Source organism: Mesoplodon mirus (assembly GCF_964341445.2).
Source record: "Mesoplodon mirus genome assembly, chromosome: 19".
Taxonomy (NCBI): domain Eukaryota; kingdom Metazoa; phylum Chordata; class Mammalia; order Artiodactyla; family Ziphiidae; genus Mesoplodon; species Mesoplodon mirus.
Window position 1 is genome coordinate 60,153,811 of NC_138995.1, and position 26,748 is coordinate 60,180,558.

The 26,748-nt window shown below is 42.9% G+C and overlaps 1 protein-coding gene across 4 annotated transcripts in view; it reads left to right on the forward strand.

Annotated features, from left to right (window-relative positions):
* The window catches only part of LOC309795446 (zinc finger protein 350-like), a 142,132-nt gene that overhangs the window by 70,513 nt on the left and 44,871 nt on the right, over window positions 1-26,748 (forward strand). The window contains exons 7-11 of one of the 4 annotated variants that reach the window (XM_082607803.1): window positions 5,723-5,904; window positions 6,237-6,446; window positions 9,222-9,348; window positions 9,629-9,724; window positions 13,683-20,199. In XM_082607803.1, coding sequence (XP_082463929.1) covers window positions 6,432-6,446; window positions 9,222-9,348; window positions 9,629-9,724; window positions 13,683-15,643 — 2,199 coding nt within the window. In that variant the 5' untranslated portion in view covers window positions 5,723-5,904; window positions 6,237-6,431 and the 3' untranslated portion in view covers window positions 15,644-20,199. Of the gene's footprint in view, window positions 1-921; window positions 1,073-5,722; window positions 5,905-6,236; window positions 6,447-8,889; window positions 9,349-9,628; window positions 9,725-13,682; window positions 20,200-26,748 lie in introns of those variants that run through there. The other 3 variants (XM_082607810.1, XR_014292257.1, XM_082607801.1) reach the window with 3 other exon arrangements.

A 26,748-nucleotide genomic window follows, 5' to 3' on the forward strand; every position in this document is an offset into this window, starting at 1 on the left:
TTATAACAAATCCTAGTGAGGAATCAGAGAAAGTGGATCTCATATATCGATGGTGGGAATGTAAAATGATCCATTGAGTCTGGAGTAGTTTAGACACTTCTGTTTCAATACACTCATATCACACACACACACACACACACACGGCATTTCCTTTCCTTTTCCTCCATTCTTCCAACGGGTTTAGTTGGAACCACAGTTACGGTGTTACATTACTATGACTTTGTAACGCTATTTGCAACTGACTCACGTAGTGTAACATGATTACTCTCTTTTTTTTACACAACCTTTTATTCTCCTTTAAGTCATATTTCCCTAATTTTTGACCCTTGGTCTTCTGGGCCCTGCCTTTGTCTTTGGACCCCAAAGGGAAAGCTTCCCCGCTCTGTCATAGGTACCGCCCTTCACATTGGGCCCGCCTTCACTGGCCTTTCCCCCATACATACGAACAGCTTTAGCACGTTCCAGCTGTTTTTATTTCCTAACCTATGGCCGCCATCCCTGTAACGTCAGAGCTTCTCCAAGTCCTGTGCCGTTCAAAAGTCCCTTCAGGCCAACTTCTCTAGAAACTTGGCCCAGATATCCTCTACCGGACGGTTCGCCTTTTCCCAAACGCGAGTTGTGCTGTACGGATTCCTCCACTTCCTGTAAGATGGTTGCGCCCACTGGGCCGTTTCCTAACTTTCGTACAAAGTGGATCATTGTCACTGCCATTTTAATTTTCTTGCCAGCTCGCAGAAAGGGATTTACCCCCATGCCTCTCTTGTTCGGTGCAAGCTCGAGCTAATGCGCATATGTCCGTTTTTATTAAGGGTTCAGGTGCCCCAAAATTAACAGCTTCGGTGACCTTCCGTCTTCCCAGAGTTCCCCGCGCACGAGCGCAAAACGGGGCTCTTCGCTCTTCAGACGCCCGATCCCCAAACATGGCCGCGCCCACGGGGCCACGCTAGAGGGCGCGGCCAAGTTACCTCTGAAGAGAAGTCGGAAATTCAGTTGTCTTTTTGCGGCAAAAACGTTTCAGACCCTCGATGGCTACCGTACCGCGGTGATGAGGGAAGCGAGGAAGTTCCGCGAAGTAAGTTCAGCCGTGGATGGGTCGCGGTCGTCCCTGGCGGAAGTCAAGTTAGTGGCTGGGTCTCTTCGTGTACAGTGGGGAGTCAGGGCCTGTCAGCGTCCGCGTTGGGTGATGCGTGTGGAATACAAGCGGGAGGACAGCGTGAATGGGTGTTCTTTTCCAGGGGAGCCCTAAAGGGTGGGTAACAGTGTGTGTGTGGTCGGGGTACTTCTGGCTTCAATCAGGAGGTTCTCTTATGGTTAGTGGTTAAAGATAACTAGAGGTCAGCGATTTAGTCGCCAGGGCACGTGTGGGGGTCTTTGCCGTTTACTCTCTGTAGGGCTCAGTGATTGCGAACTGGAGGGTGGTGTTTGTCAGTGAATGCTGTTTATGGTTCGGGTTTTGTTTGGGGCTAAAAGATGAAGTATCTGTTTCGGGGTTAATGGACGGGAGTCTCTGAGATTAACCCGGGTGGTGATAGTAGTCGTTTGGGGTACAGATGCGTGTATGGGCTGATACTTTGGAGGCCCGAGTACTTTGGCCGCTGCGTGTGTTGAGCTCCAACCGCGGCCTCTGTAACAGATGTGATGGATGTGTTGACGTTACCCTTACCGACCTTTAGGTCGGTCCCTTCTTCACCACTAGTTTTAAAATCCTCTTTGGCACCCAACATCACCCCTTACTCTTAAACTCTCAGAAATGGAGGTCTTTGGCGAGATGAATGATCCAGAGATCCACCAGATGAATATCTAATAGCAGTATGTTTTACGATATTTAAGATGCAGCTTTTATCCTTTGTCCTGCAAGACTCCTGCACATTCCTCTTGGATAGTTCTTTTCAGATTCTGTCTAAAACCAGTAACATAACATCTCTGTCACCGTGAGTTCTGTTCCCAAAGGACAATGCTTGTAAAATTTTAGTGTATTTCAGTTTGAGGCGTTTATATTATGTCCTTAATATTCATAATTCAGATAAATTGTGTAAATGGTACTATGATTTTCTCTTTCACTTTATTTCATGGAATATAGATTTACAAATTATTTTAAATGCGTGAACTGGTGGTATTATAAGTAGGTTTATATTCAGTGATTGCATACATCTATATAGAGGTGAAATATTTAAAATACTTAGGTGTCATTTTTTGGAACATTTTATGATTATGCATTTACCTATGGATTTGTTCCCTTGCCTTTCACCTCCAGCCTAGACTACTTATTTTTATTGCAATTGTAAACGTATTATTATTTGCTAACTCCCGTTTCCTTATAATTTTTTACAACATAAAAGAGCAGTTGACTTTATTTATTTATTTTTGGCTGATTTAAAAAAAAACTGAAGTATAGTTGATTTACAATATCGTGTTTCACGTGTGCAGCACATTGATTCAGTTATACATGTATATATAGATATCTTTTTCAGATTCTTTCCCTTCTAGGTTATTACAAAATATTGAATATAGCTCCCTGTGCTATACAGTAGGTCCTTGTTGGTTACATATAGTAGTGTGTGTATGTTAATCCCATCCTCCTAATTTATCCTCTCCCCACGCCCCCCAGCAACTAACTTTTGGTTTTTTTTTTTGCGGTACGCGGGCCTCTCACTGTTGTGGCCTCTCCCGTTGCGGAGCACAGGCTCCGGACGCGCAGGCTCAGCGGCCGTGGCTCACGGGCCCAGCCACTCCGCGGCATGTGGGATCCTCCAGGGCCGGGGCACGAACCCGTGTCCCCTGAAATGGCAGGCGGACTCTCAACCACTGCGCCACCAGGGCAGCCCTAGGCTTTAGTATTAATAGTACTAGATTTGCTCTACCAGTTAGTTACCTAACCGTCTGTTCATCCTTCTGTTCATGTGTCAGTCTCTTGTTGTTGTTGGTTTTGGTATATTTCCAAGTAAGTTGCAGACCTCTACCATTACTTTAAATACTTATTCAATCACATGATTAATTAAAGTTCTACTAACAGCCTTTTACTTGTTTCCTTTCTTTATGTAATGAACAGACATCTTATTTACAAATAATTTTGGCCTGGTGTGGAGTGAAAATTAATTTCGGAAAGACATGAACCTGGTTTTTCAATCCAAATTCTGCCTCTTGCTCATTGTGCAGTTTGTGTGACCTCTTGTCTGTTTCCGTCTTAGAAAAAAAGAAAAGAAAAGAAAAGCAATTAAAATCTCTCCCTTAGAGTTATTTTGAAGATTCAGTGAAGTAAAATACCTTAAATAATGAACTGTGATGGCAGATGCATATAGCATATCTGAGTAAAAAAGCTGCTAATTTCCCCATATTTGTGGCTTTGTGTTTTGTAAAATTTGTATTTATAACTCATTTTCTCTGTCCCTGGTTTCCTCCTTGTTTTCCCTCTCTATTTTTTTGGAAAGAAAAATTCAAAAGCCATGAACTTATATTAATGACCATGCTACAGCAATTTTATTTAAAGTGTAGAATGCTGATAGTTCTCTGATATATTTTTTTTCTTCTTTTTTGGCTGCATCAGGTCTTAGTTGCAGCGCAGGCTCTTCGTTGCAGCGTGCAGGCTTCTCTCTAGTTGTGGCCTGCGGGTTTTCTCTAGTTGTGGTGTGCAGGCTCCAGGGCGCATGGGCTCTGCAGTTTGTGGCACGCGGACTCTAGTTGAGGCGCAGGAGCTCAGTAGTTGTGGCGCGTGGGTTTAGTTGCTCCGTGGCATGTGGGATCTTAGTTCCCTGATCAGGGATTGAATCCGCATCCCCTGCATTGGAAGGCGGAATCTTTACCACCGGACCACCAGAGAAGTCCCCTCTCTGATTTTTAAAATATACATGCTCTTATGAAAAATATAGTGAAGAAAGTAAAAATGACCTGTCAAATATCACACCTTTGCCAATATTTCCCTTTCAGAGATTCTTAGAAATGGATTTTTAGGTTACCAGTTGATAGTTTCATTGATCATTTTCGCTTGAATGTTAAATTATTCCCAGGAAACGTTCTTTTTAAACAGACACTTGACCTGTGTGTGCTTTAGAATCATATAGAATTTTTCCATTTTAATTTTGTAACCAGCCTCCTGACTAAACAGATGTATAGACATATTAGGCAAATACAATTTGCCTCTCCTTATATTCAGAACTCACCTTTTATTATTATTTTTTCAAACCGCATTGCAGTGGGTAATGTATCCAAACTCAGATTCTCAACCCTGCTATTATAGTGTAAAAACAGCCTAAGACAATAGTCAACAGATGCGTCTGGCTGTGTTCCCATAAACCTTGATTTGTAAAAAACAGGTGGTCCAGGCCCTGGAGAGTCTGTTACTGACTCTTGATTTAGATGATCATATGGCTTTTCTGCTCCAATTCAGGGTTGGACACCTGGAGCCCATGGATTAACTCTGGCCCAGTGCCTGTTTTTGTTAATAAAGTTTTATTGGAACCTAGCACACCTGTTTTTTTTGTTTTTTAAATACGGCTGTTGTTTGGTCACATTGCATGGCATGTGGAACTTCCCCAACCAGGGATGGAACCCGTGCCCCCTGCAGTGGAAGCATGGACTCTTAACCACTGGACCACCAGGGAAGTCCAAAAGTATGACTGCTTTTGAGCTACAGTGGTAGAGTTGAGTAATTGCCACAGAAGCCATGTACATTACATTTTCTGTCTCTTTTAACATAGAAATTATGTATGTTTTTAAAAGTTATTAGTTTTATTCTGACACCAGAGATTACAAATAATATACAGCCTTTATTTGTCAAAGTATTACTGTAATTAGTACTTTTATACTCCATACAGAGATCTTAGAACACTCATTCATTTACTCACCTCATAATTTATATGCTATCATGGTAAATTTTAACTCTATTTTTTTAAATTTTATTTTATTTATTTATTTATTTTTGGCTGCATTGAGTCTTCATTGCTACACACGGGCTTTCTCTAGTGGCGGCGAGTGGGGGCTACTCTTCCTTGCGGTGCGTGGGCTTCTCACTGCGGTGGCTTCTCTTGTTGCGCAGCACAGGCTCTAGGCGCGTGAGCTCAGTAGTTGTGGCACACAGGCTCAGTAGTTGTGGCTCGCGGGCTCTACAGAGTGGGCTCAGTAGTTGTGGTGCACAGGCTTAGTTGCTCCACGGCATGTGGGATCTTCCCGGACCAGGGCTCAAACCTGTGTCCCCTGCATTGGCAGGTGGATTCTTAAGCACTGCACCACCAGGGAAGTGGTGGTTAACTCTCTATATTTTTAAAACCTCCTGAGATATGATCATTTTCCCAGCTGGTACTAATTTAGACTTAACTGCTTATTTACCAGTTCAGTTCCTTTTCATTCCTTGGTCCTCTGCTTACATTGGAGGACCCTTTCCTTTTGCTTGAAGAACATGTGCATTTGCTGTATTACAGGTCTTCTGATGAAGAATTCTCTCTGGTTTTGCCTGAAAAAAATTTTTTTAATTGAAGTACAGTTGATTTACAACGTTTTGTTAGTTTCAGGTGTACAGCAAAGTGATTCAGTTGTACGTACATATATATCTATTTTTTTTCAGATTCTTTTCTCCTACAGTTTATTACAAAATATTGAATATAGTTCCCTGTGCTATACAGTAGGTCCTTGTTGGTTATCTGTTTTATATATAGTTGTGTGTATGATAATCCCAAGCTCCTCTAATTTATCCTTCTCCCCCCGACCCCTGAAAATGTTTTTATTTCAGTTCTATTCCTAAAGGATTTTTGGCCGAGTATCCTTTATAGGTTTATGCTTATAATACTCTTATCGAGGATCAAGAAGTGGATGGTAATGAGAAATTACATGACGGTGCTTCTTATTTGCTTAACATGATGTTCTTCAAATTTGAGTGTGTGAACCCTGGGATGTAAAAAGACTTTTGAAGAGGTACGTGGAGGCACGTGGTTTAAAAGAAGAAAAATGTGTATATCCTGTGTGTCCTCTTTCCTAGAGTTGATCTGCCTGTGGATTTCCCTGCCAGTGGGGCGTTGTGCTGTGCTGGTTCTCCTTCCCACATCCCCTTTCACAGTCTTACTGCTTCCACTTTACAAGAGTCCAAACATTCGGACTGTTGTGTTTTATTGGCCCAGATGTAAAAGCTTCGTAATAGAAGGCGCAATCTCGATCTTTGGGGGCCTTAATTTAAGATGAGTGGCCAGCAACACTGTCAGCATCTGGGCCGAAAGAGAATGTGCCACTCAGAGCAATTTGCTCTTCAGCCCACAGGTGCTGGCTCCCCAGGAACAAGAGGGATGAACGGAAAGAAGGAGGAAAAGATTCTGAGACTTCAGTACTGTCCGTTCTGGAGACATCCTTGATTGGAGACTGAGATTTTTGAACAGAAATTTAGAGCCGATCCAGAAGAGCTAAAGACAGCATCCCAGTTTGCAGCCATTTCCCAAAGTCAGAAGAAAATGATTCAGGCCCAGGTGACTTTTGGTTTCTTTTATTCTTTCTTTATTCCCCAGTGGCTTTGCCTGTAAAAATCAGTGCAGTTAAGTAGAAAAGTTTAAATGGATCCTAGCAGGATCTGGAGAAATCTTGCTAAAGTTAGATCAGGAATATATTATTCATAGGACTCATATTCCGTGACTCACGTTGGGATATAATATATGAATGTGCAAAATCCTGTGAGTTATATTAGCTGTCCATTTGTGTCTAACGTCTCTGACAGCCATCACAAGAGAGTCATACGTTACACGATAGGCAGTACTACGAACTGTTTCTACTCCCAGCGCTCCTGGCACCAAACGTGTGGGTCTTTCCAGACCAACAGTCACTCCTCCAACTCTCTAGATACCAGCTGAGCGTCTGCAATTTAATTCAATTCCGACATTAACTACTGCACTTACTGTCAGTCTCCACGGCTTTAAGGACTCAATCCCACAGGACTGCCCTCACTTTGGATGCCAAGTATTGGCTGCCCACAGTACCCATACTTCTGACTTGGCTGCAAATCGGGGGTTCCCGAAATCCCTTCCTCAGTTTCGATAATTTACTACAACGGTTCACATAACTCAGGAAAAGACTTTGCTTACCCATACTGGTTCATTATGAAGGATACAGCTTGGGAAGAGCCAAATGGAAAGATACTTAGGCAAGATATGAGGGAAGGGACAAGGACCTTCCATGCCCTCTCTAGGAGTGTCACACCCCCAGCACCTAGATGTGTTCACCATCCCGGAAATGCTCTGAGCCCTGTAGTTTAGGGGGTTTTTATGGAGGTCTCATTGGGTAGGTGTGGTAGATGAAATCAATGGCCATGGTTGATTGGCTCAGTTTCCAGTCCCTCCCCCCTCCCTGGAGGGCTAGAAGTGGGGCTGAAAGTTCCAACCCTCTAATCACAAGGTTGGTTCCCTGGGCAATGAACCCCCATCCTGAAACTCTCTAGGGGTCCACCAAGACTCACCTTGCTAGCATAAACTCAGGTATGTTTGAGAGGGACTTGTTATAAATAACACAGAATGCCTCTTACCTCTATTACTTAAAAAACTCCAAGGGTTTAGGAGCAATTGTGTTAGAAACTGGGGCTGAAGACCAAATATATGTTTCTTATTATATCACATATCATAGGGATCAACTGTGAGGAAAAAGCAGACCAGTTCCTTGAGGGATGTTAATGTTTCATGGCATACGGGTCTCAAGTTCACATAGGACTTTGACGGTTCTCCATAGAGGTGATGTGTTGGGTCCTTAACTGCAGTCCTTGACTGTCCTTACTTCTTTTTTTTTTTTAATAAATTTATTTATTTTTGTTTATTTATTTTTGGCTGTGTTGGGTCTTCGTTGCCATACACAGGCTTTCTCTAGTTGCAGTGAGCGGGGGCTACTCTTTATTGCGGTGCACGTTCTTCTCACTGCAGTGGCTTCCCTTGTTGTGGGGCACGGGCTCTAGGGCTTCAGTAGTTGTGGCATGCGGGCTCAGTAGTTGTGGCTTGCGGGCTGTAGAGCACAGGCTCAGTAGTTGTGGCACATGGGCTTAGTTGCTCCACAGCATGTGAGATCTTCCTGGACCAGGGATCGAATGCGTGTCCCCTGCATTGGCAGGCATATTCTTAACCACTGTGCTACCGGGGAAGCCCCTGTCCTTACTTCTTATAATTGTAAAAACATGTTTCCTACAGCTGTTTCCTCATTTCATCTAATATGGTATTAACCCCGCCTAATGATATACACACATATGTGCATTGTCTCTGTCCATATATATATATATATATATATATATATATTCTTTAAAGAATAGTTTTCTTATAAATTTGATCATCTAATAATCTTTTTTTTGGACTTTTTATTCTTTTTTTGTTTTTTAATTTTTTTATTGAAGTATAGTTGATTTACAATGTTCTGTTAGTTTCTGGTATATAGCAAAATAATTCAGTTATATGTATTCATATTCTTTTTCATTATGGTTTATTACAGGATATTGAATAAAGTTCCTGATCATCTAATAATCTTTTATGCTTTATACATGTTTTGTACAGTTTTTTTTTTCTTCTTTTCTTTCTTTCTTTTTTTTTGGGGGGGCCACGTGGCTTGAGGGATCTTAGTTCCCCAACCAGGGATTGAACTCGGGCCACCACAGTGAAAGCACTGAGTCCTAACCACTGGACCACCAGGGGATTTCCTGTACAATTTCTCTTATTTTGTTTAGTATATTGACCACTGAAATTAGTATGTATTGTTTTCATCTACTTGTAAGTAGCATATAGTTTGATATTAGTGAATGCTTGTGAGAGAGCAGAAAATATGTATTGGTCTCTGCCCCCTGTTCCTGGCACAGAGCTCCTAAAACCCTTGTGATTCCCTAAGTGATAAGAACACTAGGACATCTCCTGTTCTAATATTGGTCTTTGACCTCTGTTCCTGACACAGGGCTCCTGAAACTCTTGTCATTTCCTGGGTGACAGGAGTGACTTTGTTCTACTGAGGTGACTCTGAGTGAGCTCCTGGATGAGTGCTGGTAACTGGAAAGACCAAGCCATGATGAGAAGCTTGGCATTTTTAACCCTGCCTTACGCATCTATTCCATCTGGAAGACGGTACCATAACATAGTATTTTACTAGGATTCTTATTTTATCACAGCGTAAGAAGGAAAAAACCCACCAATTTCCTATATGGCAAAAGTGAGCAGAATAATTTCCTTTACGTTTTTCCATGTCACCCAAAGAACATCACTTGGCCAAATGTGACTGTGTTATGACAGGAATCCCTGACGTATGACGACGTGACTATGAAGTTCACGTGGGAGGAGTGGCAGCTCCTGGACCCTGATCAGAAGGACCTGTACCGGGATGTGATGCTGGAGAACTATAGCAACTTGGTGTCCGTGGGTGAGGACAGCTCCCCTGGGTCCCTCAGAGGGTGCCTGTCAGTGAACGTTCCATTCTCAGCCTCTTAACTCTTCAGACTAACGGCATTCCTCTGCGATGGTCAAGTCTCAGATCCTTCTCTTGCCCCAGACTAGAGGGTATAATCGCCCTTCTCCTGAGAGAAAAGCCTTGAGGTTACAGATGTGAAACCTGTTTATTCCCTCCATGTACCATTATCCCTTCCTGCCGTATCCCAGCACAGTTCGATATGTCTAAGTCTTCTATCATTTTTCATGAACAGGGTATCAAGCCAGCAAACCAGATGCTGTCTCCAGATTGGAACGAGGAGAACAACTGTGGCCAGTAGAAGATGACAGCCACGGTCGAATCTGTCCAGGTGAGTGGGTGAGACCCAGCAAGGTGAGCAGCCAAGGAAGTCGTACTCTGGTCAGGAGAGAAGGCGTCAGAGCTGTGATAGTGTCTGAGGAAACATAAGCAGCCCTGCCATGTACCTCTCTTCCGGTGTAAGAACTCTTTTTCTTTGTGGAAATTAAGAGGAAAATATATCCCTTTGTTTTCTTCTGAGATCTGATCCCTGCTTATTTCTAAACCATGAGTGTTGGTTTTTTTTAATTGTCTTTATTATTTATTTATTTATTTAATTTCAGTTTTAAATTTTTGGTTGCGTCGGGTCTTAGTTGCGGCACGCAGGATATTCATTGTGGCGCACGGGCTCTTCGTTTTGGTGCGCAGGCTTCTCTCTAGTTGTGGTGTGTGGGTTTTCTCTTCTCTAGTTGTGGTGCGCAGGCTCCAGGGCATGTGCACTCCGTAATTGTGGCATGTGGGCTCCAGAGCGAGCGGGCTCTGTAGTTTGCAGCACGCGGGCCCTAGTTGAGGTGCGCGAGCTTAGTAGCTGTGGCACTCGGGCTTAGTTGCCCCATGGAACGTGAGATCTTAGTTCCCTGACCAGGGATCAAACCTGCTTCCCCTGCAATATAAGGTGGATTCTTTACCACTGGACCACTGGGGAAGTCCCTGATCCCCGCTTATTTCATATGCATCTTATTTTTGTTTGTTTGCGTAGTTTTCTTCTTCCTTGGATTTTCAAATCTTCCTCTCCTTCGTCTACCATCACAAGATCTCTGTCTGTGTTACTACCTCTCTTGCTATGAAATCCCACTTTCCAGGCCTCTCTGGAAAGAGAACTTTGAGTTCATCATACTCTTCTTACCACTGTACCTTCTTCCTGCCGTATGAGGAAATAGCGATTTCCCACCATAACATGCAACCCCACCTTGGATGCTGTGTCCCCATGATAACCTGGTTTCTGCTGTGCATTTGTGTGGTTCTTTGGTCCCCACTCCCTTCTAGGGTTTTCCATACTTTCATTTCCATTTTCTTCTCAGTTCTCATAAGTCTTAAAAGTTTCTTCCATTCCCATGAGTTAAGCTCTTTCTGTTCTCTGAAAGAGACGCCTGCAAATTGACTTCTCTCTTAATATTGTCTAATGTACAATTTCTTTCTATGTATTTTATTCTTCGTCATAGCAGCTGGCCTGTGACTTCCTATTTTTTGTGTGAGAACAGAAATCTTCTCTCCATCCTTTTAAAAATTGAGGTTCTCTTTACATTTAAAAGAGGTTCTACACGTTTAAAAGAAAAACATGTCTTAGTGTAAAAATTGCTGTAAGGAAAATTAAAGCAGCTAATGGAAGAGTGGGTGTTGGGGCTTGGAACTGCCCTTTTGGAATGGGAGTGGCTCTCTGATAAGGTGCCTTTGAGCACATAGATGAGGGATATGAGTAATCTTCCTGGGTGAGGAGTTTTCCAAATGTGAGACAGTGGGAAGTTGAAAGACCTGAATCTGGAATGTGTTTGAGGAACTTCGGGGAAACTTACATGGGTAGAAGGGAGTGAGCAAGAGGGAAAATGACTGGAGTTGAGGGTAACAGGGTAGTGGCCAGGGGTTTTGGTACATAGGTCACAAACTGCCTATCAAGGGCATTCAAGACCTTGATTCTTTTCTGAATAAGTTGAGAAAAAAGGGGATTTTGAGTAGAGGAGTGGCATTATACAATTTTTAAAGTGGATCACTTTGCCTACTTTATAGAAGGTAGACATTATTGGGGAGGGGAATGTACTTTTATACTCGTGGTTACAATGTGTGACAATAAAATAATACAGATTAACGTCATCAAAGATCAAATGTGCATGGGAAAGACTCCAGGAGAGGCTGCACACAAGCTTCCTGGTTGTCCTCTACCGGTGGAGTCACGTGAACAGTGCTGAATTTTCCCAGCACTGATGTTTGAATGTTTGACAACATGTGTGAAATGTTGCCAACCAGGGAAGCTCACCCAAGCCTGGTGCCTCTAGACCCCAGAATCAGAATGTTACAGTGTTGTCCAAAGCCTCAGGCATACAAAAATGGGCATCTACCACAAATCACATTGTTAGCATAAACTCTATGATATGTCCTAAGATCTCATACCTAAAAAGACATTCTCATCAGGTGGGATATTCCAGGGACCCAGAGGTATCCTCTGAGGGCCAGTCCTTTCTTTGAAGTGTTCAGGGATGGAGTAACTGCATATCATCGTTCCCTTTTTGTGTAGGACCATAAGAGAGTATGTTCCAAGTAGAGTATTAGTTGGGAGTGTTGGTTACAGAAGATTTTATCTATATTTCATGTTAGTGTTAGTGCTTTGCTCGAGTTAGGTAAATGGTGGTCTGCAGAATGAAGAAGAGGGCAAGTTGTTGGAATATGATAAACCTCAATGGTTTGTCACATTTATCTTGAAATCAGATGCTAAGGAGACATTCTTACTTGCCATTGTATTTGTTCTATACACCTGGGTCCACAAGTTTGCACCTGATCACAATTGTCAATGTTTGGTTCTCTTCAATGGACTTGACTGAATTTTCAAACTCTACATGGTGAAATGGCTAAAGCCTTGGCCCTGTGCCTTGAGCTTTTATTATACATGTTTCCGAACATAGTCTTATCCAGTACTCTGTCTTTGAATACTCTGTTTTTTTTTTTAATTTATTTTATATTGGGGTACAATCGATTTACAATGTTGTGTTAGTTTCAGGTGTACAACAAAGTGAATCAGTTATATATATATATATATATATATATTCATATATCTGTTCTTCTTCAATAATCTGTCTGTTGACGATATCCACATTGCTATTTTCAGATAAGGCCTTTGCAAACATTTATATATTCAACCCATTTCTTCATGTTTTGTACTCAGACAAGCAATAACCTCCTTAAGTTTTGTTTCACAATGCATGCTAGATTTTCCTCTCATTCTGGACTTCAGTAAAATTCTGCACGTTATTAAGAGGCATTCCACCTACCCAGTGGCTGAAACCACATAATTCTTGGAATAATCCTTGAGTCTTAACCTCTTCCGTGCTTCTCCCATTAAGTCCATTAGTGAACCTTGTCTTTTCTTTGAACATATCCTGATTTCCTCCACCTCTTACATATTCATTGCTCCTTTAACCGTGATTCACAGACTGCAATTGCCTTCTTTGTTCCTTTGCTTCAGTTGTCTATGCCCAGAATTAAACCTGGGTGTCCTACAAATTTAACTCATTTCTGATACTATCTACGTGGAAATAGTGTCAAATCCTACAAGTTAAGGGTTCAGCCCCACAAGATTGTCCCCATGTCAGATGTCAGTTGCAACTCCAGATTGTTACCTGTGCTTCTGACCAACTGGCTATAAATTGAAGGTTCTCAGAACCCTCTTCTTGGGTTCAATTAATTTGCCTGGGTGGCTCACAGAACTCAAAGAAACATTTACTTATGTTTACCAGTTTACTATAAAGGATACAGATGAATAGCCAGAGGAAGAGGTACATAGGGCAAGGTCTGAAGGATTCCTGACAGAAGCAGAAGCTTCTGTCCCCATGGAACTGGGGAGCACCACCCTCCTCGCACATGGATGTGTCACCCATCCAAAGGTTGAGCAAATCTTGTTAAGAGTTTTTATAGACTTTTAATCCCTAGGCCCTCTCTCCGTTCCCAGGGTGGAGCTGAAAGTTCCAACCTTCTAATCACTTAGTCTTTCTGGTGATCAGTCCCATCCTGAGGTTATGTAGGAACGCTATGCTAAGTCACCTCATTAGCATAAACTCAGTATTGAAAGATACTCCTGTCACTTAGGAAATTACAAGGCTTTAGGAGCTCTGTGGAAGAAGACCAAATATATTTCTTGTTATATCACACATAGAATTGTCACTAAATAGTTACTTCACATGAAGGCATTTTTTGAAACAGTTTTCTTCCAAATTAAGATTATGAGGGATTGCGGAATGATTCCTTGTTCTCTTCTTTCCTAGAAATCAGGAAAGTTGATGACCTTCTGCAGCATCACTTGCCAAATCACAGCATTCAAAATACTGTGGAACAATGCTGCGAACATAATACACTTGCAAATATTGTTAATCAGAGCAAAAGTCATTTCCTGTTAAAGCAAAATTGTGATATGTTTGACTTAACTGAAAAACTTTTAAATTCAAATTTAAGTTTTGAAAACCAGAAGAGAAGCTGTAACTTAGAGAACTCTGCTGATTTTAATGGAGATGGGAAATCCCTTCTCCATGCTAACCACGAGCAATCTTTTACTGAAATTAAATTTCCTGTAAGTGCAAAACCCATCAGCAATAACTCCCTGTCCACTAAGCAACAGAGAACTCACAACATAGAGGAAGCCCATGTATGCAGTGAGTGTGGGAAAGCCTTCTTCAAGATGTCTCAGCTCTTTGATCATCAGAGAGTTCATACTAGAGAAAAACCTCATGGATGCAGTGTGTGTGGGAAAGCCTACTCCAGAAAATCCAGGCTCACTGAACATCAGAGAACTCATACGGGACTGAAACATTATGAATGCACTGAATGTGATAAAACCTTCTTCAAGAAATCGCAGTTCAACATACATCAGAAGAGTCATATGGGAGAGAAACCTTACACGTGTAGTGAATGTGGGAAAGCATTCACCACAAAGTGTCGGCTCATTTATCATCAGCGAACTCATACGGGAGAGAAGCCCCATGGATGCAGTCTGTGTGGAAAAGCCTTCTCTACAAAGTTCAGTCTCACTACACATCGGAAAACTCATACAGGAGAGAAACCTTACATATGCAGTGAATGTGGAAAAGGCTTCATCGAGAAGAGGCGTCTTATTGCACACCATCGAACTCATACAGGTGAGAAACCCTTTATATGCAATGTATGTGGGAAAAGTTTCACCTTGAAGAACAGTCTTATCACTCATCAGCAAACGCACAGAGAAGAGAAACTGTATATGTGCAGTGAATGTGGGAAAGGCTTTTCAATGAAGCACTGCCTCATTGTACATCAGCGAACTCATACTGGAGAGAAACCCTATACGTGCAATGAGTGTGGAAAAGGCTTCACCTTGAAGAGCCCTCTCATCAGACATCAGCGGACTCATACAGGGGAGAAACCCTATGTATGTAATGTGTGTGGAAAAGGCTTCACCATGAAGAGTGATCTTATTGTACATCAGCGAACTCATACTGCAGAGAAACCCTTTGTATGCAGTGACTGTGGGAAAGGCTTCACTGTGAAGAGCCGCCTGATTGTACACCAGCGAACTCATACAGGGGAGAAACCCTACGTGTGCAGTGAATGCGGAAAAGGCTTTCCAGCCAAGATCCGGCTGATAGGACATCAGCGAATTCATACAGGAGAGAAACCATATGTATGCAGTGAATGTGGTAAAGGCTTCACAGAGAAGAGTCATCTCAACGTACACCAGCGCACTCACACAGGAGAGAAACCTTATGTATGCAGTGAATGTGGCAAAGGCTTAACTGGGAAAAGCATGCTCATTGCACATCTGCGAACTCATACTGGAGAGAAACCATATATATGCAATGAATGTGGCAAGGGCTTCACCATGAAGAGTACTCTGGGTACACATCAGCAAACTCACACTGGAGAGAAACCATACAAATGCAACGAGTGTGGTAAAGCCTTTAGGAAGAAAACATGCCTCATACAACATCAGAGAGTTCACTCAGGAAAAACTTCCTTTGCGTGTACTGAATGTGGAAAATTCTCTTTGCGCAAAAATGATCTCATTACCCATCAGAGAATTCACACAGGAGAGAAGCCATATGAATGCAGTGAATGTGGGAAAACCTTCACCACAAAGTCAGGGCTCAATGTTCATCAAAGAAAACATACAGGAGAGAGGCCCTATGGATGCAGCGAGTGTGGGAAAGCTTTTGCCCACTTGTCAATCCTTGTTAAACATAAGAGAATTCACAGGTAGTCACTCTGGGGAAGCCTGTTGCCAGTTGTACTCAAGATAATAGTATGCAGAGAAGAATCACAGTGCAAAGAATGTGGTGTTATCTTTAGTGATCAATTACCTCATATTTTATGTTGATGAAAAAATTTACAAGACAACTCAAGACACAATCAGCCATGGTGAAAATGTTTTAGGACATTTTATTGTCTAAAAAGTGTATACTAAGGGCTTCCCTGGTGGCGCACTGGTTAAGAGTCCACCCGCCAATGCAGGGAACACGGGTTCGAGCCCTGCTCCGGGAGGATCCCACATGCCGCAGCACAACTAAGCCCGTGCACCACAACTACTGAGCCTGCACTCTAGAGCCCGCGTGCCACAACTACTGAAGCCCGCATGCCTAGAGCCCGTGCTCCACAACAAGAGAAGCCACCGCAATGAGAAGCCCGTGCACTGCAACGAAGAGCAGCCTCCAGTCTCTGCAGCTAGAGAAAGCCCACGCACAGCAACGAAGATCCAACGCAGCCAAAAATAAATGAATTTTTTAAAAAAAGGGTATACTGAGATAAAGCCTAAGAATGTGAAAGACTAGGAAAGACTCCATTGGTAATAGACTCTATCTTATGTGGTCATCATAGATCATGAGTGAATGAATATTTCTAATTGGTAGAAATATAATTGTGGGAAAGCCTTTGCCCAGAAGTAACACCTCAACAGATGTCAGTTAGCACTAGAGAAGTACTTTCCTGTGGTGATGAATATGGCAGGGTTTGCAGTAATAAATATTGCCTCATCATTTGCCAGGAAATATGTGCAATAACACATTCAGTATGGTGGCCTTTAACAAAATATCAGACAACTTAATGAAGGAAAGAAGCCTTGGAGAAATGATGAATGAGAACATTGTGTTACAGGTCTAAACTTAAGGGGTAATACACCTCACAAACAACGGGAAAGGATACCTTCAGCCGTATTTCTAGATGCCTTGTCATTGATCTTATAAATTTTACATAGTGGCAGTTACTCTCATCATGGATTAAGTTTTAATATATATGGTGCAGGAGTGTTCAATTAATTAATTTTTGCATTTCTTTGGTTCCAAGTTTAAGTGTTATTTCAGAATATTTGAAGTACTTCAAAATGAAACAATATTTTCATTTCATAAGTGTAAGTCAACATATTTGGTGTGTTTAACCAAGTTTATAAGTAGCAGCAGGGGGGTTATAAAATTAATATAAATGTGATGTTTTTATAACTTTTAATTTTGAAGTAAGTTTAGAATCACAAAAACTGAAATATTCCAGAGATTTCCTAAATCACCTCAGTCCACTATTCCCAAAGGTAAAACCTTATATAACCACACAGTTTACTATCAAATAGAGGAAAGTGAAGTTGTTACAGTGCTGTTAACTACAGGGTCTATTTCTATTGCACCAGTTTTAACATGGTTTTTAAATACCGCCTTAAACTTTATCACATATGTAGGTTCCTGTAACCAACACCCCAGTAAACATTCAGAATGCTTTGTCAACACAAACTCCCTCATGCCACGTCCTCATTGTCACATCCTTCCCCCGACACTAATCCTATAATTTTGTCATTTATAGCATATTAGAAAAATAGAATCGTTTAGGATGTATCCTTTTGAGGTTGACTATTTGAGCTTGTCAAATTGTAGAAAATAGACATATTGGTCTCTGCCCCCGGTTTCTGGCACAGAGCTTCTGAAACCCTTGTAAATTCCTGCATGATAAGAGCATGTGGAGCATCTCTTGTTCTATTGATGGGACTCTGGGTGGGCTCATGAATGGCTGCTGGATGGGTGCTGGTCACCGAAAAAGACCTGGGATTTTCAGCCCACTTCCCATCCTCCGGAGAGGGGAGAGGGGCTAGAAATGGAGTTACTAATTGATCATGCCTGACGTGAGGAAGCTTCCATAAAATCCCAACAATAGTAGGGGCTATGGAGAGCTTCCAGAAGAGTGAACACATTTAAGTAGAGGGAGTGTTAACACACCCCCAGCTCTATGGGGACAGAAGCTCCTGTGCTTAGAACACTCCCAGATCTCACTCTGTTTCTCCTCAGCTTGTTGTTCATTTCTGTCCTTTATCATGTCCTTTAATAAACTAGTAAACACAGATAAGTGTTTCCCTGAGTTCTGTGAGATTAATCAAACTCTAGCAGATTAATCAAACCCAACAAGGGGCTCATGCAAACCTCCAGTTTGGAGCCAAGTCAGACAAGTTGTAGGTAACTTGGGGACCAGCTATTTGCGATTAGTATCTGAGGTGGGGTGGGAGCAGTTGTGGGACTGAGCCCTTAACTGGTGGGATCTGGCACTATCTCCAAGTAGACAGTGTTAGAATTGAGTTAAAATGTAGGACCCAGCTGATAGGAATTGCTTGGTGTGTGGGAAACCCACACATTCGGTGACCAGAAGTGTTGAAAGTGTGTGTGTGGCAACAGGGTGAGAGTAAAGGAGAAAGACAGGAGGAAGTCTGAACTGTAGCTTTTCCCAATACAGACTTCAAGTAAATTCAGCCTCAGATCCAACTAGGAACTGCGGGCAGCTTCTCTGCCACAGAATATCAGACTGTAATAGAGGCGGGGCAGGTGCGTAGCTGTTAGTGCATGACCGGCAGCCGTCCCACTCAGCCATAGACTGGCATCGCAGTGGGCCCCTTCTCCTTCCCTTCCTCTGTGGAAGGGGAGCCCACATTCAGACTGAGGGAAGATGGTTTTTTTGAGATACTGGTCTGCCATCTCGGTCGGCTGGCTTTCCGATTAAAGTCGTTACTCCTCGCCTCAACAAGTCATCTTCCGATTTACTGGCCTTAGCTGCGGCAAGCAGAGCAAGTTTGGGCTCCGTCCGTAATAAGACTCCAGGCGAACTGGTAGTACCCAAGGTGTTCCTGCCTAACTGCACAAGGTCACCATCGTCTTGCCACTTTTGCCCAAAGTGATGACTAGAATGCATCTCACACCACGTTGGCCTTGGATTGGTTCTGGCCTCTGAAAACTTAAATGAGCTCTGTGACTGAGACTATCTCTTGCAAAGAGAGGAAGGCACTGGGGTGCCCAGAAGACATTTCCATGTCTTCTCACCCAGCAGTCTTAGCAGCTTTTATGGCCACTGCTGTTGGAAGCGCCAGAACCTCTACGAGGTCACAGTGCTGTGTGTCCTCATAGAACCTGTGCAAGTCTTCTGAAACTGAACAAGAGCCCTCGGTGTCCCTAGCAACAGCCAAGGAGGCATTGCGGGGAGAGTGCATCAAAATCAGAAATGGTTTTGGACCAGGTTCAGCCTTTGGCAGCTACTGGAGGAATCTTCAGAGACTCAATATCTGCTGAGCCTGATTCTGGGCAAGGATCCCCAGTGAGGGGCCTATGGGGTCAGTGAAGAGGGAATGTGTGTGTCAGTGACCGTATTTGGGGTTTTATTTGGCTTCAGTCACTGAGGAATCTGGGCGTTAGTGATGGGGCCTTTGATTGAGGCTTAACCTGTAGAGATTCATGATTGAATGTCTTGTTGGTCAGTGATTAGGGTCTATATGTTAGGTCTGCAAGACTCGGTAATTGAAAACTGGATGGAAGGTGTGAAACCAATGAGCACTGCTTCTCCCCTAGGTTAGCAATTTAACATCCAGCTCATGATCAGGAGAAGCCTGGAATTGGGGGAGGAGTGTCAATGGGCAAGAATGTCTGTGGTAAATTTCAGATTGAATTTGAGGTCAGTGTTGTGCAGGGAGTGCAGAGTTCGTCTGTGTTTGAGAGCACAGGAGTCGGGAAGTTTTGAGACCCATAGTCCCAGGCTAGTGGGTGTTTACAGACTTGACCTTTGGATGCTGGAAACATTTCTTTTCAGGTTTTCCAGTCCAAGTCCTTTCTCAAGGTTCTTATTAAAAATTTGTCTCCTACATACACTCTTATCATTGTCTGCACAAAAATCAGAATAATTCACCGTGGTCAAGTGGTGTGTATAGGAATAAAGACAGGCTTTTTGTTCATCTTACTGCAAAGTTTAGTCTTGGATATTTCCTTTCAGATTTCTTTGACACAAGTAAGAACAACCATTTTCCTGAGTTCTCCTCAGTGAGAGCCATCTCATTAAAAAGATTTTTTTTCAGGCTACCTTTCTAAAACTTGGGATCATCTGTACGAACATACATTCAAGAATCTGCCTATCGTCTAACATGGCTGTATTTCTTTTGCATTGTCTCTGGCAAATAATCGAAATTCCTGTTACTCCACCTTATCACCAGCATTTCATATTTTCAGTTTTTGGATTTCAGCAGGTCTAATACCTGGGTATTTGTATCACACTGCTGCTTTTTAAAAATTATTATTATTATTATTCACATTGCTGTTTTAATTTGCATCTCCCTAAGAACAAGTGATGCAGACCATCTTTTCATATGCTTGTTTGCCATCTGTTATCTTCAATCAAGTGTCTGTTCAAGGTTTGCCTATTTTTGAAATAGGAGTTTCTTGTTGACTTTTCAGAATTCTTTCCATGTTCTGGATACAAGTCCTTTACAAGTCCTTTACCAAGTATAGGACTTATAGGATGAATGTGTTGAGATTCTTTTTTTTTTTTTTTCTGAACAAAGTGTAAAGGTTTTTTTTTTTATTATGTGTAACATAGGCAAAATTATTTAAGTCAATACATTTTTAAGGAATTTCACATGTTCTGATTCTTTCCACTGCCAATCACCTTAGTTCCTCCAAAGTCATAATCTTCAAGATAAGATAGCCCTTTCAAAAAGACGTTTTGCTCAATCCACAGCTGTCAAGTCAGTCAGCCCACAATTCTTTAAGTTGGGCTTCTTTGATCTCCAGTGGAATACAGAAACACTTCAAAATTCCCCACCTGTAATTTTGGGATCCAATTTCCTCAAGCAATTTACTTTAGAACCATGTTTAGGGTCAGGAGATGGATCTGCCTGCTTCTGAATTTGACACCCTCTAAAAATGTATTAAGTTCAAATCATATTCACTCCTAAGCTATCACACCCTAGAACAGTACAGATCATTGGGATATGCCAATACCTTTTTTTTTTTTTTTTTTTGCGGTATGTGGGCCTCTCACTGTTGTGGCCGCTCCTGTTGTGGAGCACAGGCTCCGGATGCGCAGGCCCAGTGGCCATGGCTCATGGGCCCAGCCGCTCCGCAGCACGTGGGATCTTCCCGGACCGGGGCACGAACCTGTGTCCCCTGCATCGGCAGGCGGACTCCCAACCACTGTGCCACCAGGGAAGCCCCTGTGCCACCAGGGAAGCCCACCAATACCTTTTTAAAATCCTGACACTGTGTTCTCAAGATAAAAGCCTAAAAAAAGGAGCCATCTTTGTTTCATGTCAACATTAGCGTATGAAATCGATATAGCTGATAATTTAAAAACCTAATATATGAGGGAAATTATCAGCTCTATAGTCCTGGAAGCAATCTTTATGTTTATCAATACACCCCCATCACTTGAATCTGTTTTAGGTATCATGTTCCTTCTTGCCTGTATCAAAACTCATACTAAACAATGAGTTCTGGGTTGCAAAAGAGGATTTTTGCACCTGTCTATAAGGAGAGTCTTTTGAGATTTTTTTCTTTGTTTTTGTTTGTTTTTTGCCTGTGGACTTCCAAGTGTTCCAGCAGCATCTGCTGAAAAAGTCTGTCTTTCTCCATTGAATAACCTTTGTATGTCTGTCAAACGCTTGAGTATACTTGACTCATGTGGGTCTTTTTCTGGGATCTTTGCTCTGTTCCATTGATCTATGTGTTTGTCCTTTCACCAATACTACTAAAGATTTATAAGTCTTGAAATCTCTTGGTGTGAGCCCTATATGATGTTTTTTTTTTTTTTTTTTTTTTTTTTTTTGTGGTACGTGGGCCTCTCACTGTTGTGGCCTCTCCCGTTGCGGAGCACAGGCTCCAGACGCGCAGGCTCAGCGGCCATAGCTCACGGGCCCAGCCGCTCTGCGGCATGTGAGATCTTCCCGGACCGGGGCACGAACCCGTGTCCCCTGCATCGGCAGGCGGACTCTCAACCACTGCGCCACCAGGGAAGCCCATGATGGTTCTTTTTGGTCAGAAGTTGTTTTGCTATTTTCAGTGGAGAAACCTTGGCAAATATTACCTTTGCCTGTAGATCAGTGTTGTCATTTTGATATTCTATACCCATAAATATGTGGTGTCTTTTCCAAAATGCATAAATCCCTGTTTAATGAGGAAAACAGACCAACCTAAAAGAAGGTCAATATACAAAATACCTGATCAGTACTCCTCAAAATAATTGAGGACATGAAAAAAAGACTGAGGATTGGTCATGGAACAGAGGAATTCAAGGAAATATGATGTCTAAAGGCAGCATTCTTCCCTGGGTTGAATCCTAAGACAGAAAAAGGACAGTAGTGGAAAAATTTGTGAAATCCAAATAGAATCTGTAATTTAGTTGAGTGTCATACCAATGTTAATTTCTAAGTTTGACAAATGTACCATGGTTACATAAAATATTCGCATGAGAGGAAGTCAAATGAAGGTACATGTGCACTCTTTGTAGTACTTTGTCACTTTTGTGTAAATCTAAAATTTCCCCAAAATAAAAAGTTTATTTAAAATAGGTATAATTGGGCTTCCCTGGTGGCGCAGTGGTTGAGAGTCCGCCTGTGGATGCAGGGGATGTGGGTTCGTGCCCTGGTCCGGGAAGATCCCACATGCCGTGGAGCGGCTAGGCCCGTGAGCCATAGCCGCTGGGCCTGCGTTTCTGGAGCCTGTGCTCCGCAACGGGAGAGGCCACAACAGTGAGAGGCCCACGTACCACAAAAAAATAAAATAAAATAAAATAAAATAGGTATAATCTACGTCAGTTATATCTCGGTAAGGCTATAAAAAAAAAAAAGATGTAATCAAATTTTGTCACTTACTTTCTCATTATAAACATTTCCATATTATAAAATGTTTTGTATATCTCTATATAATTAATATTAAGTGACTGTAATAAGATCATGGGTGAACTAGTAGGATGGTAACTTGAGTCACATATAAAAGGTATGCATTAAAGTGGGGTATACTTGAAAAACAACATTCAACTATGTTCACTTTTTATTATGATCCTCTCATTATTCAAATTCTTACATTCTCACTGCAAGATTTGTTATACTGTTTTTCTTATAAGTCCCAGACATCTCCATTTACTTTTAATCCTAGATAGTTTATAATTTTGCAATTATATTTGATGTCTTTAAAAAAATCCATATGCTATAAATTTTGTACACAACAGAAATTCATTTTAACAGCTTTATGGTCATAATTTACATATAACATTTACCAGTAGTAAGTGTACAACTCAATGACATTTAGCAAGTTCATAGAGTTGTGCCATTATCACCACGATGCAATATTTAGAAATTTTCATAACCCGCAAGAAGTAACTGGATAGTTGTTTTGTTATTAAGTTTTGAGAACTCTTGATATATTCTGAATACAAGTCCTTTATCAATAGATGTTAAATGTGTCAATATTTTCTCCCAGTCTCTGGCTCCACTCAATACTTTATTAAAGCTGTGCTTAGAAATACAAAAGTTTTTAATTTTAATAAAGTCCAATTTATTATTTTTCCTTTTATGGCTCATTCTTTGTCTTGTCACAGAACTCTTTGGCTAACTTAGCCTTCTCTTCGCTTCTCTAAGTTTCATACTTCTACCTCTTAAATTTAGGTCTGTGATCTATTTCGAGTTAATTTTGTATATGGTTAGAATTATGGGTCTTAATTTATGTTTTTGCAAATAGGTATACAATTATTCCAGCATCATTTGCTGAAACAGCTAACCCCATGGAATTATCTTAGTGTCTTGACCAAATAGATATTGACCTTAATACTTTTGGACTCCATTCTGGTTGTGCCTTTCTCATTGGCTCCAGACCTTTACTGGCCTCATTTTTAAAGTGGCCTTTCCCCGAGGCTCCAATCCCAATCAAAACTTAGGCTTCATCCCTGCCGCTCTTTTCCTCTTGAACGTGATGGCCGGTGCCAGTTTCTCGAAACCTTATTCTGTCCTTAAAAGCCGCTTCCTGCAAGAAATGTTCCTCCAAAGTTTTGGGGGGGATGTCCGATTACCGGATGTATTGCCGTTTCTCTTTCCAGGAGTTCGTTCTCTGCTGCTATACCGACACCTGAACCCTTGGTCCTTTTCGAAACCCGCCCCCCTCCTTTTTTAATAAAGGCCGCGGCAATGTTACTTGTCTCCCCAGTGCGTCGAACGCCGTTTAGGTAGCTCCATATTTGCCTCGCAAACCTCGAGTCTCTGAAAATCTGCTAATTTTCTGAAGAGTTGAAGTGACACGTAATGAAATAATTTCAGTGGCTTCTCACCTCCCGGGCCATCCAAGGCTTCCGACCCCAAACCCGCTTGTACGTCAGGTGTCCCAACATGGCCGCCCCGTGGGGCCGTGGAGAGCTGGGCGCGGACATATTGCCTTTCAAGGTAATTCCAGAAATCCAGTCCGCGTTTCTTCAAACGCTTCAGACCGTCTTCGGCCGCCGTAGACCGACGAAAAATCTGGGCGACAGGGGCAGAAGTAGCAGCGGTTCGTGGAAGTGTTACGTTTTAGGCTCTGCTTGTGGACTGGAGAAAATCGGGTCAGTGTGTGCATTTGTCCCTTTAAGTTTTGTGGTTTTGTCCCATAAGAGGTTTGTCCCTGTGGACGTGTCGTCCACAGGGTGGAATGGTGTAGTGTGGACTTAACGGAATTATTGAGGGTCTGGTGGGAAGCACTGAGGTGGAGGTATTTGAGAGGAACCAGGAGCGTTTGTGACGCGCGTACCTGTCGTTGGGGTACCTTGGGAGCTGTTCGTTAAAACGATTAAGAATCTGTAGAGGGAATTCCCTGGCGGATTCGGCGCTTTCACTGTAGTAGCCCGGGTTCATTCCCTGGTCAGGGAACTAAGGATCCCGCAAGCCACGCGGCGCGCCCCCCAACCCCCACCAAAAAAAAAAAAAAAAATCTGGGTCTTCCCTGGTGGCGCAGTGGTTGAGAGTCCGCCTGCCGATGCAGGGGAGACGGGTTCGTGCCCCGGTCCGGGAAGGTCCCACATGCCGCGGAGCGGCTGGGCCCGTGAGCCATGGCCGCTGAGCCTGCGCATCCGGAGCCTGTGCTCCGCAACAGAAGGGGCCACAAGAGTGAGAGGCCTGCGTACCGGGAAAAAAAAAAAAAAAAATCTGTAGAGATCAACGATCGTGACCGGCCCGGCCTGATATGGGGGTCTTTGCGGCTCACTCTGTTTCTAAAGGATGCAGGTGGTATTTACGATGGTAAGAGATTCAGATTCGGGAATTAATATGGCGCTCAGAGATGATGGGGCCTGGCTGGCTGGTCATCATATGAGGGTGTCTGGCCCAGGTTTCGGATTAATAAGGAAGTGTGTAGTCAGTGTCTGTGCTACAGAGAGTCTTGTGAGGGCTGAGGCTTTGGTCCCCTAGGACGCCTGGCTGGTGGTTGCGTTGAGATTCCAACCTAGTACGCTGGGAAGGAAGGTGGTACAGCCCGGGACGGTAGTGTAGTTCTAAACCTTCTGCTTTTTAGGCTTTTATCTGCAGACCGAGGGACTTAACCCAGCCTCGTCTATGTGTTGTGTATCGCGGATCGCTGTTTTCGCACTGCAAAGGCAAAATTCAGTCCTTGTGACAGATCTTAACCCTCAAGGCAGAAATGTATAGTATCTATCCCTTTGTCACCGACCAGGGCTCTTGGCCTCCTTGGTCCATAGAAATTGATCAAAGCCCAGATAAGAAATTCAGGCCAGGCTTTATTGGGGCCCTGCTGCAGCAGAGGGGAGCGAGAACAAGTAAGAGGTTCCCTTGCTTGTTCGCTCTCTGAGGTGGGGTTGGGTGGGGGGACATCTGGTTCCTTATATGGGGTGAGGGTAGGGGTATGTCCAGGGGTTGGGCCGGAGGGACGGCTTAGATGGTTTGCCCACGCTTTAGGTGGTGTTGTGTGCAAGTGGCGTGGCAGTACCCTGCTTTCGCTCCGGATCCCCTGCTTTTGCTCTCGGCTCTTCAGAAGTGGCGGTTGGGTTCCTTGATGTCTTTGTATCTTCTTGTCCAGAATTTGCCCCCTCTGCGCATGCACAAAGTTACTTTTAGTCCCTTATAGTTTCTTTGTATTTTGTTGCAGGAGGAGAGGTGTGTCCACATGCAAGCACTGCAGCAAAGGGTTCCAGGTCCCAGCCTGTCTCACCTTTGCAGAAGATGTTTGTCAAGGCTTGCTCTCACCAGCGGCAGCGGACACTTGCTTTTTTGTCTGACATGCGTTCACACTTTCTTCTCTGCTAACAGAATCGCCGTTTTGTTTAGCTATCCATCCTTCTGCATGGGTGACCCATATCCCAATACTGCTTGGTCTTAGTTAATCCTGGTGGTTCCAGTTCCCGTTGCCAGTGATTGAATTAGTACGAAATGAGCTTAGGTACGTGGTGCAGTTCTAGCCAGCAATATATGTGAAAATCTGCTTGTGGGTTTCTGAGGGAAAATTTTTTTTTTTTTTTCGGTATGTAGGCCTCTCACTGTTGTGGCCTCTCCCGTTGCGGAGCACAGGCTCCGGACGCACAGGCCCAGCGGCCATGGCTCACGAGCCCAGCCGCTCCGGGGCATGTGGGATCCTCCCAGACCGGGGCACGAACCCGTGTCCCCTGCATCATCAGGCGGACTCTCAACCACCGCGCCACCAGGGAAGCCCGGGAAAATTTTTAAGTAAGTATTATAATTCTTTGAATCTCTCTTTCCATGTCAAGGATGATATTGTCTGAATATAACCTTAATTTTCTGTCCAGTTTCTAATGTTTATAATTCATTCCTTTTTTTTAATTAGAAAAAAAAATTTTTTGGCTGCCACCGCATGGCGTGCAGGAAACTTAGTTTCCCCACCAGGGATTGATCCTGTGCCCCCTGCAGTGGAAGCCTGGAGTCCTAACCACTGGACTTCCAGGGAATTCCCTTGCTGTATATGTTTCAAGGCTATATTGTTAGGTACCTAGAAATGGCAAATTTCTTAAAATGTGGTGAATGGAACCTCTTACTAGTAAGCTTTGTTTGTCTTTCTCTGTAGTAATTTTTGGGCTTTCTGGTGCATTTTGTCA